Source organism: Harpia harpyja, chromosome 6 (assembly GCF_026419915.1).
Source record: "Harpia harpyja isolate bHarHar1 chromosome 6, bHarHar1 primary haplotype, whole genome shotgun sequence".
NCBI lineage: Eukaryota > Metazoa > Chordata > Aves > Accipitriformes > Accipitridae > Harpia > Harpia harpyja.
The window spans coordinates 12,327,868-12,341,125 of NC_068945.1; the positions used below are offsets into that span (position 1 = coordinate 12,327,868).

A 13,258-nucleotide genomic window follows, 5' to 3' on the forward strand; every position below is an offset into this window, starting at 1 on the left:
CAACCAGGCCAGAGAGAGAATAACTGCTGTGAATAATGCTTTGCAACATGTTTGCACTTTCAAAAGAATGACTGTGGAACATTCCAGAAGGAATCCATGAAGTTCCATGGTGCTCCTAAGAGCTCCCCCATTGGGAGGAACATGGGGGAACAGTAGAGCAAAATACTAAGCATCAATTTCCCAGAAGAGATATCTTGTGTTATATATCTTCTTTCGATCATAAACCAGGACTGATTTGGTTTCTATGTGTCCTCAACAGCCACAACATCTTTTAGCTTAATTTGGGGGAGAGGGAGCTCAGCACAGCTGACAGTAAGCACAGACATATTGAGTTACAGATTCAAGTACTGAGGGAAAATGCTTTTGGCAAAGTAGGGACAAGGAAATGCAATTGTGCAAAACAGCTTGTGTCTAAATCCAGATAGCCTCCTAAAATACTGTATCTGGTCTGTGCCCATCCTTATTCTGATCAGATATTGTATGTGTTTTTCTTACGAATGACCTTAAAGAAAAACGTTTAGCAAAAACTGAGATTTTTTTTGACCCCTGCTTCTGCAACAGTCACTATCTGTGAATGAAAAGTTTTTGCAGAGTTTCATGATATTTGCTGGGCCACTAGCGTAATTTTACAAATCTCAGCTGGAGAAATTCTGCATGCAAAGCAGGTCCAGGGGACAATGAAAAGACCATTTTTGTGCATACTAGGTAGGTGGAGAATGACACTTGAGGGAAAAATAGTAATTCTGAGGCCATTAAAATATGGCCCTAGACAGTATAAAGTTTTAAAGTGTAAGAGCTAGTGAGAGAAAGACTCAACGGTCAGGAAGGAAACTCTAGTGACTTGCCTTTTGCCATCTCAGCAATCTTCACTTGTTGCTGATAAGATTTGTGTTGGTCCTTGTTATCCTCAGTGATGAACTTTGACTGCTCGGAGGAGGTACTGGAGTCCTTTCTGCTCTCTGGTTTTGGGAGGTGCTTCGGCAGGAACCAGAAGGGGATGCCGGCCAGAACGCTAATCACACCTGCTATTAAGTAGCCCAGCCACCAGGCTCCCACCCACTGCACGTCCTTGTGAGTTATTGTTACACTGTCTGGAGAAAGTCAAAAAAAAGAGAAACAAATAAACACTTTTCAAGAATGTTTGCTGATAACAAGGAAGGTGATTTTGCAGGGACTTTCTCCAGAGGAGTCCCCCCCCACCTTGCCAGGTTTAGCTGTGCTGTGTGACTCTATCGGTGTTACAGGAGCAATTGTGGGGAGGCAATAAGGACGCACTGATTCCTGTGACACAGCGGCAGCCTTCCCCTGACACCGCAGGGTCCCCAGCCATTCTGGTCGCACGTCCCCAGAGAGGCTGCAAGGCCAAGGACATAAGGTAGTCCGGGTGGCCACGTACTTGTTCCCAGTCAGGCTGTTCTGCACAAAAGTGCCAGGGAAAAATGGGGTGGAAGGTGTTTTCTCAGGAAGAAGTCAGTCAGGAACCCTGGTGCCCATTGCAAGACTGCTTTTCTAGGCAATGACAGTGCACTATAAAACACACGCACAGAGCTCTTGGCAGGATCCTGAGCCTCAGTCCTGCCTCCTCGTGATGCCTGCTGTCCCCCCAGAGCCTCCTCACTGGGGCATCTCCCTGGGGGCACCAGATCTGCTGCAGCTGAGGAAGAGTCAGGCCTCCTACTTCCTCCATACCCATCCTTCTTGCTAGCCTTTTCTGCATGGGGCATTGCATTGCTGTCATCCTCCTTATTTCATAAAGTGCCTGCTCTACCCCCGCTAGCCCCTTATGCCTACAAGATAACTAGATCTTGGCCTAAAATAGGCATTTTGGAGCCTGACTGAATTTTTAAAATCTGAGTTTTCTGACTTACCCAGATCTACAAAGCCAATGTCAACATAAAGTTTGGCACACAGGGATCCTAGAAGAAAGCCAAATATTGGCCCTATAATTGCAACTGTCTGTACGCAGCCTGCAATAGAAAACAGGGGACTGTTACACTTCTGAGTTAAAAAGAGCACTGGTTCTTGCTGCACCTAACAGCAAAGTGTGACATGTGATGGGTAACAAGCGATACAGTCTTAAAATACTGAGCCAACCTTTGCTCTCTGGCACATTAGTTACACAAGTTAGAACATTTTCAAGAAGAAAAAAGCCAACAATAAAATTTCTGCCACTACATTGATACTTCAACCTTTTTTGTTATCATTCAATTAAAGACTGACATTCAGCCCAAAGGAAAAAAAGTCAGGGAACTGAATTGCCTAAACTCAAGAGCAGCACCAATCTATAATTGCTAGAAACTCTTTAGCTGACTAGATTAAAGTAACTGGAAAGCAAATGTCAATTATTTAAGCTAACCGATCACTTTAAGTTGTGGTGGGCCCTGAGTAGGCTGAAAAATCACTTTGCTTTGATACCCAATATTAACATGTTTCAATACACCCTCAGCCAAACTTTCTGAATATTTTGAATTTCAAAATTGATCTGGAAATCTGGGAAGACTGAGTCTTTTACAGATAGAACCTGAGGTTTTGCCTTTTGCCAGGCTGGAAACTTGTCAAGACAAGATGCTGATGGGGAAGCATTTTTTTGGTAATATTTCAGGTGAATGTGCAGAGGTCTTCAGACAACGAACACAAGAAGAACACTGATACCAACTTTTTAAAGCCTTAGCACTGTTGTTTATAATTCTACCTGAATCTGGAGGGAATGTTTTGAGTGCCTGCTGAAATTCTATTTTAAGTGCTTAAAAGAGTACAAGTTTTTTATCACTTTCCAGAGAACTGAATGTGCACAGAGGCTCAGCAGTCCACATCCAGAAGAATTAGGAAGATTAGGGTAACAGCAGGAACCTAAGGTCAAATTCTTTCCTCAAATTAAGATAATGGAACTGTGCTGGTATAATTAAAGGGGAACTTGGTCCCTTGAGTGTACATGACTGTTAAATAAACTTTAATATTGGAAATTATGCAAACAAAACAATCAGGGCAAGTTAACTCAATAACACTCATTCCATTATTCAGAATGACTCAGTTTCCTCTGGTGAAAAATCCCTTAGGAAATAACCCAATATTTATTTTACCAATGTATAAGGCAGCATTCTCTTCAATGGCATAATCATCAATGTATGTAATTCCCAGAGGCTGGATAGGAGTTTCACCTATTCCACGCAGAAGATTTCCCAGTAGAACATAGATCCACATGGAAGAGCCTGCTTCTTTTTCACATCCTGGGTATATCACAAGAGAGACAACAATCGTGTTTTTCACAACAGTTTGACACTGAATGCACAGGACACTTAAAATACTTCTAATGTGGGAAAAACCAGCATGAAAACTGTGAAAAATGTTTTGTGGGTTGTGGGGATGGCATCAGCTTGAGGTGGACACACATTTAGCATGAGCTTCTTCAGTCAAAGATAGTAGAAGTTGGCCAGTTTTATAAATTTGTTGCCACATCCCATTTTAGAAACCTTTTTCACTTCCTTCTAACCAAACCTGGGATCTCCTAATGGAAAGATTTGGGAAACATTGATGGTGATAGTGAGCACTACCAGCCACATCTAATCTACAGGCATGAAGATGCAAAAATACACAAGTTTTATGACCTATAGAGGGTTTGATTTGCTCATCCACAGCTTATTCATGGCTGGGCATCAGGGAGGAAGGCTCCTTGCCCACGAGGAGCTCAACACACCCAGAGGGGAGACAGCTTTGTGGTGTGCAAAACAGGGTCAGCAGGCAGGGAGAGAAACAAGAAGGGGGGTCTGCAGGCTGGGAGACCCAAGTGGCTGTTTCCAGTGGGCCGAGGATCTAAAGGCACATTTCCTGGCAGAGGGAAGACCATGACTTTCCAAGGTCCCCAGGGGAGATTGGTGTTTCTGCAAGCCACAAAGCTGCAGAGAGTTGCTGGAGGAGACAGCAAGGCTGGAGGAAAGGCTGCAGGCTGAAAAAAATCTTGGCAGAGGGCAGTGGCAGTTATATATTTATTTTTAATAAATTTGCCTCAGCCAGTCGATCTGGCTTTTCTGTGGGAAAGATTCATCTGATTCCATTTAGTATTTTTTGTGTTCTAATAAACTATTGCATGAGAGTTTAGGAGCCTTTTGATGTATTTTAGTGTGCTTATCACAATATTTAACAGAGATCATTCTCACCTGCATTTATTTTTGCTTGAGATTTTTCCAAGGCTGAGAGTGGAGTTTGGCTTTTATCCTGCAGACATGGAGAGATGCTAACAGTTGAATTGTTGGTGGAAGGGAATCTTTCATACTGATATCTGTTTATAAACCAAAGTTGTGTTTTACTGTCCCAACTTATAAGAAAAAGCAAACATATCTGTTACTACCATGGAAGATAGGCCCATAGCACTTAAATGAAAATTTTGTCTGCATCCAGTGTTGCCAATGATGGTTTACAGGAGATAAATGGAACTTGATTTATACTGCTGTAGCACATGAAAATTGCCCCTTTGGTTCTCTTTGTGGCACAGTGATGCATTTGAGTTTAATGGACGCTTTGCTCTGCCATGATGCACAAATCTGCACTAATTGATTATCAGACTGTGTGTTTATCCTCTGGCTTGTGTTTGATACTCAGACTGTCTTCCTGAGTTTAGTGATCACTTCATCACTGAAGCTTCAACAATTCTTAAACTGTGTCAAAATGTGGCCGACCAAGATCACAGACTAATAAAACTATAAGAAGTTGATTACAACTGAAAATAGCATATATGTGAAATTATTTGCTCTACAGTAATAAGTCTTTTCACACACACAAAAATATTAAATAGAGTAACCACATCCACATATGCCCATTTCTATGGGCATCTTCACAATCAATGCCTAAATATTTTAGCAAGCTAACATTCAGTGTGCATAGCCCAGTTGGAAAATACCAATCACTTTGTACCTACCGTCCCATGAAGAACTGGGGCATCGCAATTAGGAATGTTCCAGCTGACATAATTAAGCAGCCTGCTCCAATTATTCTTGGCCTGTGAAGCTTCGCTCCAAAGTAGCTTACAAGAACTATGATTAGGAGGTTCCCTTTAAGAGTACAAAAGAAAAATAAGAGATCCCCTAAAATAATGATTCCTAGTGTGTGGTATAGGCAGCGATTTGAAGGGGAGTGGGTTGATCGCATGGAGTTGGTGTTTCTCCCTCTTTCCAGGCATTCTTACAGAAGCCCAATGCCTTCCGTGATAAGAAAACCATAAACTTTTGGATAAGCAGCTGGAAAAGAGAAGGACTGTGCCAGCTGAAGAGAACAAATAACCAGGAAAGCAGGAAAAGAGGGAATCACAGAGCTTTATACACTTAGGCTAACTGAACACGCACGAGATAAATTCAGTAATCTGAAATCATCATGCTGGAAACCTTGTGCAATAAGGAAGGGGATGGACTGGACAATGAATGTAGATTACAGTTAGAGGTTTGTACTCTTGCTGCTTAATAAATCAAGAAGGGCAAACACTTGTGGGGCAGGTGGATTGCTGACAAAAAGAGAGAGAAAGCAGAAATCTGTGCAGGTAAAATCTCATTCAACAGTCAAAATTTCTGTTAGTATTAATTAGCCAGACACTAAGCTTATGAGGTTATAGAATATTTAGGACTATATTGAATTGCTTCTATTAGCAACCCTATCTCATCCAACGTAATCATGCTGACATGCTGATTTTTACTAGGTGAACCTTGCTCAGTTTTAATGGTTCAAGGAGAGTTATACAATAATTTTTCACAACAAATTGCATCACTGTTTTTTTCTGAAAACAAAAATGGGTTTCTACAGCACATACCTATTTCAAAACTGCCATCAATAACTCCAACCAAAGAGGAAGGGATGTCAAATCTTCTTTCTATTTGTGTGATAGTACTTTTTAGATAACTTCCTGACAGTGCTTTAGCAAAATAAACAAAAGACAATGCACCAAGAAATATCTGTGAAAGAAATTGACAGTGATTAAAACCAGACAGTACAGAAGGCTTTACTTTATGAATTATTTTTAAACAATTTTTACATTCCCACCTCTTCTTTTCCCAAATAACAACATCAATATTTGTCCTACTTTTTGTGAAATGCTAGATTGCCAATTTGTCCATTTCTTATGAGCAATAATGATATAAACTGTTGCTTTGAAGGATAGAGATATATCTCACGCTCCTGTTCTATCTAAGGAGGGGGTATATATTACACAATAACAATAAGGGTAAATGCTAAGTGTGGCTTGGTGGGGAGGTGAGTTACTTGGGCATTTTTTAACATAGGCTTTTGCAATTGGCTGGATTTTAGAGTCCTGTTCTGGTAAGCTGTTCCCACTGAAGCCCAGGGTGGCCAGGAGGGAGAGGGCTCTGCCTCCTGTTACATGGCTCCATGAGTCGACCAGTGACCTGCCAGGCAATTCTCTTCTACGCTGGTCCTTTCTCCACCAGATCTCTTGCAAGCTGTAATGCATACGTTTTCTTTTGAGTGCACACTCCATTTTGCTGGGGGACAACCTTCTCGCATCCTTTTGTTTTGCAGAGGCAAAAGAGAGTTATTTTCTCTTAGTCATCACTATATCTGGTTTAGTGTGTTAGTCTGAATCAGGAGTGGACTTTGGAAATGAAACTCCCACCCTCCTCACTGTGCTTTCGTACATACTGAAAACGTGCAGACTGAATCCCTTTTACACAAAATTTAACTGGAAGACATGCTCCAGAAGGGCACTACATTAACTTCAACAGCCAATGGCTCTTCAGTCTCTGGGACAAGACTAGAGCTGGTCTGAAGTAAGTCCCCACCCTGAAATGCATACAGTGGGAGTGCAGGGTCCTTAGCACCAACTCTTCCACTTCTGCAGAGCTATTGCCTAAATTTGCCTTTACTGAATGCAGCCTTACTGAGTTTAGGAGCTCCAAGGATACTCACACACCATGCAATTGGTCATGGAAACCACAACATTGCTTTCTACCTTCAGATACAGGTTGTGTTGACCGAATATACATGGATGCTCTTTGTAAAAGGTGTTAAAAAAACCCCAACCAAACCCTAACCAGAAATTAGAAGACACAATAAGATTTCATATAAAGAGAGGTTTAGACCCTTGTCCCACTCCTTAGACCTGCCCTCTGAGCAATCATGCTTCCAGTAAGCAGGTGCTCTGAAGTGATGTGCTCACCGCTAGTGCAATACTCCTTACATCATCTCATTTGACAAGGCACATCATTGGTAATAACACTGGCATCACTGTTGAATGCAAATTCTTATGTTAAGGCTCAAATATATCCCTGTGTCACATTCAACACCCTTTATCCAGTGCTGATTATTCCTCCTTCAGAAACACTTGTGGGTAAATAAACAGTATCTGGTTCTTATTTCCCACAGTGAGGGCTCTCAACGAGCTCTCTAGTAAAAATATTGCCATAATATTTCACATTTTCTGTGTGTTTATGCTCTTGGATTTTAAATAGAAATGTGAAGGCAAATACGGTTTTTCACAGGAAAATTGCATAGGTCAAACTAGAACTTCAAGTGTCTCTGTCTCCCTTTGGCACAAGTTTTTCTACTGGGTTTGCAGCTGTCCCAGGAGGGAGATGGAGACTGTGTGCAGCGGTGGAAAAACGCTCCCAATTTAGATCTGGAATAGAAAGGTACACGTGATTTCACATTTGTCCGTGGTTTGTCAGTGACTGTAAGTAAATACTTCACCACATCTTTCTGGTTAATAAAGGCAATTTTAACACATGGGAAGGCTGATAATTGGTAAAAAACACCTGTTGAATCCACATATTGTTTTGGTAACATGTTAGGAAAATACAGATCTGAAGCAGACTTTTTTGTGACTTAGAAATATCTTTAATAATTTCATACTGACTCATCAAGTCATAATCAGAACTGAAAAAGGGTTAGTTCAACAAAAAAAGAGGTTTTCTAAGTCCCTACTGGAATAAGTTAATCATACCGGTTTGGGTTCCAAGAAGATGCAAATTTTTTGAACAGAAAGAAACTGACCTGAAATATCATTGCTTTTCTATTTTTGGAGCTAATAAGCTGATTCCCAACTGGCTAATCTGTGACTGAAGGTTATTCAATGAGGGAATCAGATTACTGTTGCAGCAAATGAAGGAACAATGATAGAATTACTATTACGCTACAAATTTAATTAATACAACTCATCTTTTTATTTCAAAACAGGACCCCATTTCTGGGCCTTTACAGGATCAGACAAAAATCAAGGAGAGTATTCAGGAATGAAAATATTTTTATAGCAGCCATCAGACTCAATTAATCCTGCAATATCTTAACTACTTTGCATAATTTACAGACTTCAGGTCAACTATTGCTGAAGTCATTGACTGTATTGGGAGCTGGACTAGTAGCTGAAAGTAGATGTATGCATGTGTGTGTGAAAAAACAACAGAAATAAAGACTGTGCAAGATGAAAAGAACTGGGCAAGGCCAAAGACTCATTTTATCTCACCTCACCATGGTATGGTGATTTATTGAGACCTCAACCAAGAGAGCATCAGCATTTTACAGTCTGGGTTTGGAAAGCAGATAGAGACAGTAGGCAAAGCATCATGCTGCCTCCTGTACCCGGGTGTCCTGTACAGGGAGGAATCCTCCTCCAAGGTGCAGTGGTCCTACCATCAGGTAGGTACAGCTACATTAAGAGGCTTAAAGCAGGGAGCTTCCATTGCTTCTAAGAAGTAGTTCTCATAGGTGAGAGAAATGCATATACAGCAGTGATATTTCTGCAGTTTCGTTTCAACGTGATGTCATGCAGAGTTCTCTCAAATCAGGAATATTACAATAATACTTCAATAATATAGCACTCAAAACACACAGAGCATAATATGAATATTATTTTTCAGAGCTCAGAAGATTACCATGGCTACAGTCTTAAAAAAGCAATCTGTACTAACAGCTGCCTGTGGTACCTGTCTGCCAATACTCTGTTCTTAACTTCAGGAAGATAAGGTGGTGCAATAAGGAAGATATAGTGACCTTTCAGGATGACCTTTGAAGATCTCATAACATGCAAGCCTCAACCAACATGTTATATATGAACATTGCCAAATGTTAGGCAAACAGATATCAGATGCAGACTTTTTTTGTAACTTAGAAATAGCTTTAATAATTTCATACTGACTCAGCAAGACACAATCAGAACTGAAAAAGGGATAGTTCACCAAAAAGAGGTTTTCTAAGTCCCTACTGGAATACCAAAAACTCTTACTCTACCTTTATACCTCCACAACACGACTGTTTTTCCTTGGATGCGGAAGATTCAGATTTGAATGAAGATCGGTCAACAGGCAGGATTGTGTTGTTTGAGAAAAACTGAGTGTTTTCTTTTGATGAAATCTCCATGATGATATCCCCTGCCTCTAAACCAGAAAACATGGGGAACATTTTAAAAGGGCATCCTATTAGCTCAGCCTCAAAAGCACATCATGTGACAGCAACACCCCGCTGTACTGTTTTCCCTACAACAGCAATTATCAAACTTTACAACAGAAACTGACCAGTGCACTGGATGTTTAATTATGGAAATTTGCAATCCACTTGCCTATAATAATGAAGATTAAATCATACTCAGCAACCAGTCATCTTCATTCTCTAGCTATCATCCATGTGATTTCATTGAACATTCGACCAAGCATTACCAGCAGACTAAATGAGGCTTGTTAACATTTCAAACATTTCTGGAGCCTATATGTAAGTTCACATTTCTAGATGTGACCGCGTCTGCAGAGATTTCTCAGAGCTGATCTCTGAATTTCCCATATATCTGGGACATTAAGTAATTAGATCAAAGGAAATCTAGCCTCGTTAATGAGGGACATGAATTGTTTTAGATTGAAACATTAGCTCTAATCGTCTGATGTTAGCTAATGAGTTACACAAGAATAAAGAGGTTTAGTTCCCTTTACCATTTTAGATAGAGCCTTAGGGCTCAGTGGTCAATTGTTACAGGAAAAATGTGAATTTGCTTATTTGCAGGTAAATACAAAGAAGTAAAGAAAACCTAAATACTGCACTTTGAGAACAAAAGATATCAGTAATTCTTAAATCTCTACTTACATACTACAGTACTTTGTTCTTAATTTCAATCTCTAAATCAGATCTGAAAATATTTATGAAATCAGCTTCTGTGTTCACTTTTAAGCAGCACTATGTTTTATAGAACTGCTGGCTGAAAATAGGAATAGAGGTTCCTATTCTTTTGTGTTTGTCTAAAGACACAGATCTTACATAAATAAAAAATATATATGGTTTTATGTATATGTACATGTACATGCATGTGTTTTCATGGCTTCCCAAGGGTCTGTGAAGTAGGTGCTTGTGTTTCCAGAAATGTAAGTGAAAATAACAAAAGTATAGCTAGATGCTAAGATTTGCTCATGCAAATACCTGCCTAGGCTCTGTTCATATACGGACAAGGCAAAAAGACTGTGGCTGTGGTACCAACATTTTCACGGACATCTCTCCATTACATCAGATGAAATAAGAGCTCCTGACTACATATAAGAGAAATATTTGTATTTGAGACTGCCTTAACAGGGACTCTAATGTATTTCCTTGTCAGCACTAATAAGTCTACAGATTTTTTTAAAACAACAATAACAAAATAAGAATGTTTTGTGCCTGCTGCAGAAAACTTATAACCCATTCCTGCTATGCTTCTGACTTTCTTGCAATCTTGGGAAAAGTCACATCATCTCTCTTTGTCCAGCTTCTGAACTTGAACAATGGGGAATGACAGCATGTACTTCACAGCACTCATGTGAGGATAAATTCATTGAAACTTTTGAGCATGGGCATGACACTCACATAAGGTATGTTGCTATGGAAGCACATCAAATAGCCTTTGGCTTAAGGTTTGAAATGCTTTGCACATCACTACAACAGCAATCTCAGAATGAAAAAAAATATTGAAAAAGGAAAAGATCTGAAACACAGCTAAAAGTGAAGTGTCCTTACCTCTGAGCAAAGCAACATCCAACTAGAGAAGGTCCAGCAGAGGAGCAGGGGGGCTGCACAGTCTCTTCCACTGCAGCCCACAAGCAGGGTTGACAAAAAAAAAAGGAAAAAAATACTGTGGAGGTATGGGGGTGGAATATGACACACCGATGGTTGACAGCAACATACAAGTTCATGCCACACTGAGTTGGTACAATTCCAAATGGACAGCAGAGCTTAAACAAAACTTATGCTCAGCAGTATAAAAAATTATTATAGTATAAAAATTATTAGCATTTATTATCTGACTCCAGATGTCACATGAAAGCATGCTAGGAAGGACTGATAGCCATGCAAGTTTTATTGGCTTTAATGTATCCCCAATTGTTCCTATGGCACAGCTTTAAGGAGATCAGTAGTTTTCAGGCCCAGAGCAACCTGCAACCATATATCTCAGAGTGTTGGTTCACCTGCCCTGACAACGCCTCTGAGGGAAATCCTTAACACAAGACAGGGAGCAAAGCAGTGTGCCCGGTAGTACCACAGCCCACTGTAGTATTAGCTTTAATCTTTCCTCTTTTGTGCAGCTAGCATACGTAGGAGCATTTCACTCTAATCACAAACTTGCCCTATGCCACTCAAATACTCTTTGGCACCACCAGTATTATACTGGGAGTATTGGTAATACACTGCCAACTGCACTGGGAGGTCAGAGATAGTTCTGGTTTTATCCAAGCAGATACCTGGCTGGTAAAGATGGTGTCTTACTGACTTGGGTATAGTGACAGCCTTAGGTTTTTGCTGTATCTTGGTTACCATATTTCTCCAGTACCATGAAACGTGAAGACAGATAGCCTGTGTCAGCTCTTCCTTCCCAGATGTGGCAGGAATGCCAGCAAAATGTAGTCACAGAATCATAGAATCATATAATAGTTTAGGTTGGAAAAGACCTTTAAGATCGAGTCCAGCTGTTAACCTAACACTGCCAAGTCCACCACTAAACCATGTCCCTAAATGCCACATCTACATGTCTTTTAAATACCTCCAGGGATGGTGACTCATCCACTTCCCTGGGCAGCCTGTTCCAATGCTTGACAGCCCTTTCAGTGAAGAAATTTTTCCTAATATCCAATATAAACGTCCCCTGGCACAACTTGAGGCCATTTCCTTCTTGAAGAATGTCCAGCCTTCCTGGACTCCTTTGCCCTTCAGGACTGCCTCCCAAGGGACTCTGTCAATCAGTCTCCTAAACAGGCCAAAGTCTGCCCTCCGGAAGGCCAAGGCAGCCGTTCTGCTGACCCCCCCCCCTTGCTTCTCCAAGAATCAAAAACTGCCATTTTGTCATCGCTATGCCCAAGACAGCCTCCAACTATCACATCACCCACAAGTCCTTCTCTGTTCACAAACAACAGGTCCAGTGGGGCACCTTCCCTAGTTGGCTCATTCTGTGTCAGGCAGCTCTCTTTCTCACACTCCAGGAACCTCCCAGACTGTTTCCACTCTGCTTATATTCTATCTCCAGCAGACTTCTGGTAAGTTGAAGTCCCCCATGAGAACAAGGGCTAGCAATTGTGAGACTTCTCCCAGCTGCTTACAGAGTATTTTATCTGCCTCTTCATCCTGGCTAGGTGGTCTATAACAGACTCCCACCGTGATGTCTGCCTTGTTGGCCTTCCCCCCGATTCTTACCCATAAACACTCAACCCTATCATCACCATCATTAAGCTCTAGATAATCAAAACACTACCTGACATACAGGGCTACCCCACTGCCCGCCCTTCTTTGCCTATCCCTTCTGAAGAGTTTACAGCCATCCATTGCAGCACTCCAGTTGTGCTTCATCACACCAATGACACCTGAGCAAGTCCAGGCGGGTGACACTCTGCCCGAAGGACAGCTGCTGGCCATGCTCACAGCTTCTCTCTGCCTGGCACCAGGGCTCACAGCTGGGGCTCCGACACCTCCTCCCGCTCCTGGCTCCAGCTGGCCAGGCTGCGGGAGCCCTCTCTGGTGGCTCTGCTTTCTATCCCACTGAAAGCACACCCGATAACTCACCTGTGACACAGTTTGGGCAGCAGTGGCACTCACCCTCCCAAGGGCTGGCATGTGGGGTTGTGCCCAACGGTCAGGTCCAAGGATGAGTCTGTCCCTGAGCATGCATACGGTGGGCTGAGGCACAGCCAGGCAGTTCCTGAAGCAGCCCTCCACTCATTCAAACTCCAGGCAATGAAAAAAAAGTCCTTCCCCCCACTGGAAACTCCTCCGATTTGCAGTAAGCCTCCTTAGACATGCCTTTATTGTGTGTCAGCCCGCA

The 13,258-nt window shown here is 41.6% G+C and overlaps 1 protein-coding gene across 5 annotated transcripts in view; it reads right to left on the minus strand.

Annotated features, from left to right (window-relative positions):
- Nucleotides 1-13,166, minus strand: part of LOC128143515 (solute carrier organic anion transporter family member 1C1-like) — a 59,649-nt gene extending 46,483 nt beyond the window's left edge. For 2 of the 5 annotated variants that reach the window (XR_008235777.1, XM_052790821.1), the window contains exons 1-6: nucleotides 5,795-5,936; nucleotides 4,913-5,045; nucleotides 4,155-4,276; nucleotides 3,081-3,227; nucleotides 1,869-1,967; nucleotides 846-1,091 (exon numbers count right to left, since the gene is read on the minus strand). Coding sequence is in view for 4 of the 5 variants with exons in the window: in XM_052790821.1 (XP_052646781.1) it covers nucleotides 846-1,091; nucleotides 1,869-1,967; nucleotides 3,081-3,227; nucleotides 4,155-4,276; nucleotides 4,913-4,962 (664 nt within the window). In the remaining variant the exon portion in view is untranslated. Of the gene's footprint in view, nucleotides 1-845; nucleotides 1,092-1,868; nucleotides 1,968-3,080; nucleotides 3,228-4,154; nucleotides 4,277-4,912; nucleotides 5,046-5,794; nucleotides 5,937-9,222; nucleotides 9,369-10,965; nucleotides 11,036-12,999 lie in introns of those variants that run through there. The other 3 variants (XM_052790815.1, XM_052790816.1, XM_052790820.1) reach the window with 3 other exon arrangements.
- Between the last annotated feature and the right edge of the window lie 92 nt (nucleotides 13,167-13,258).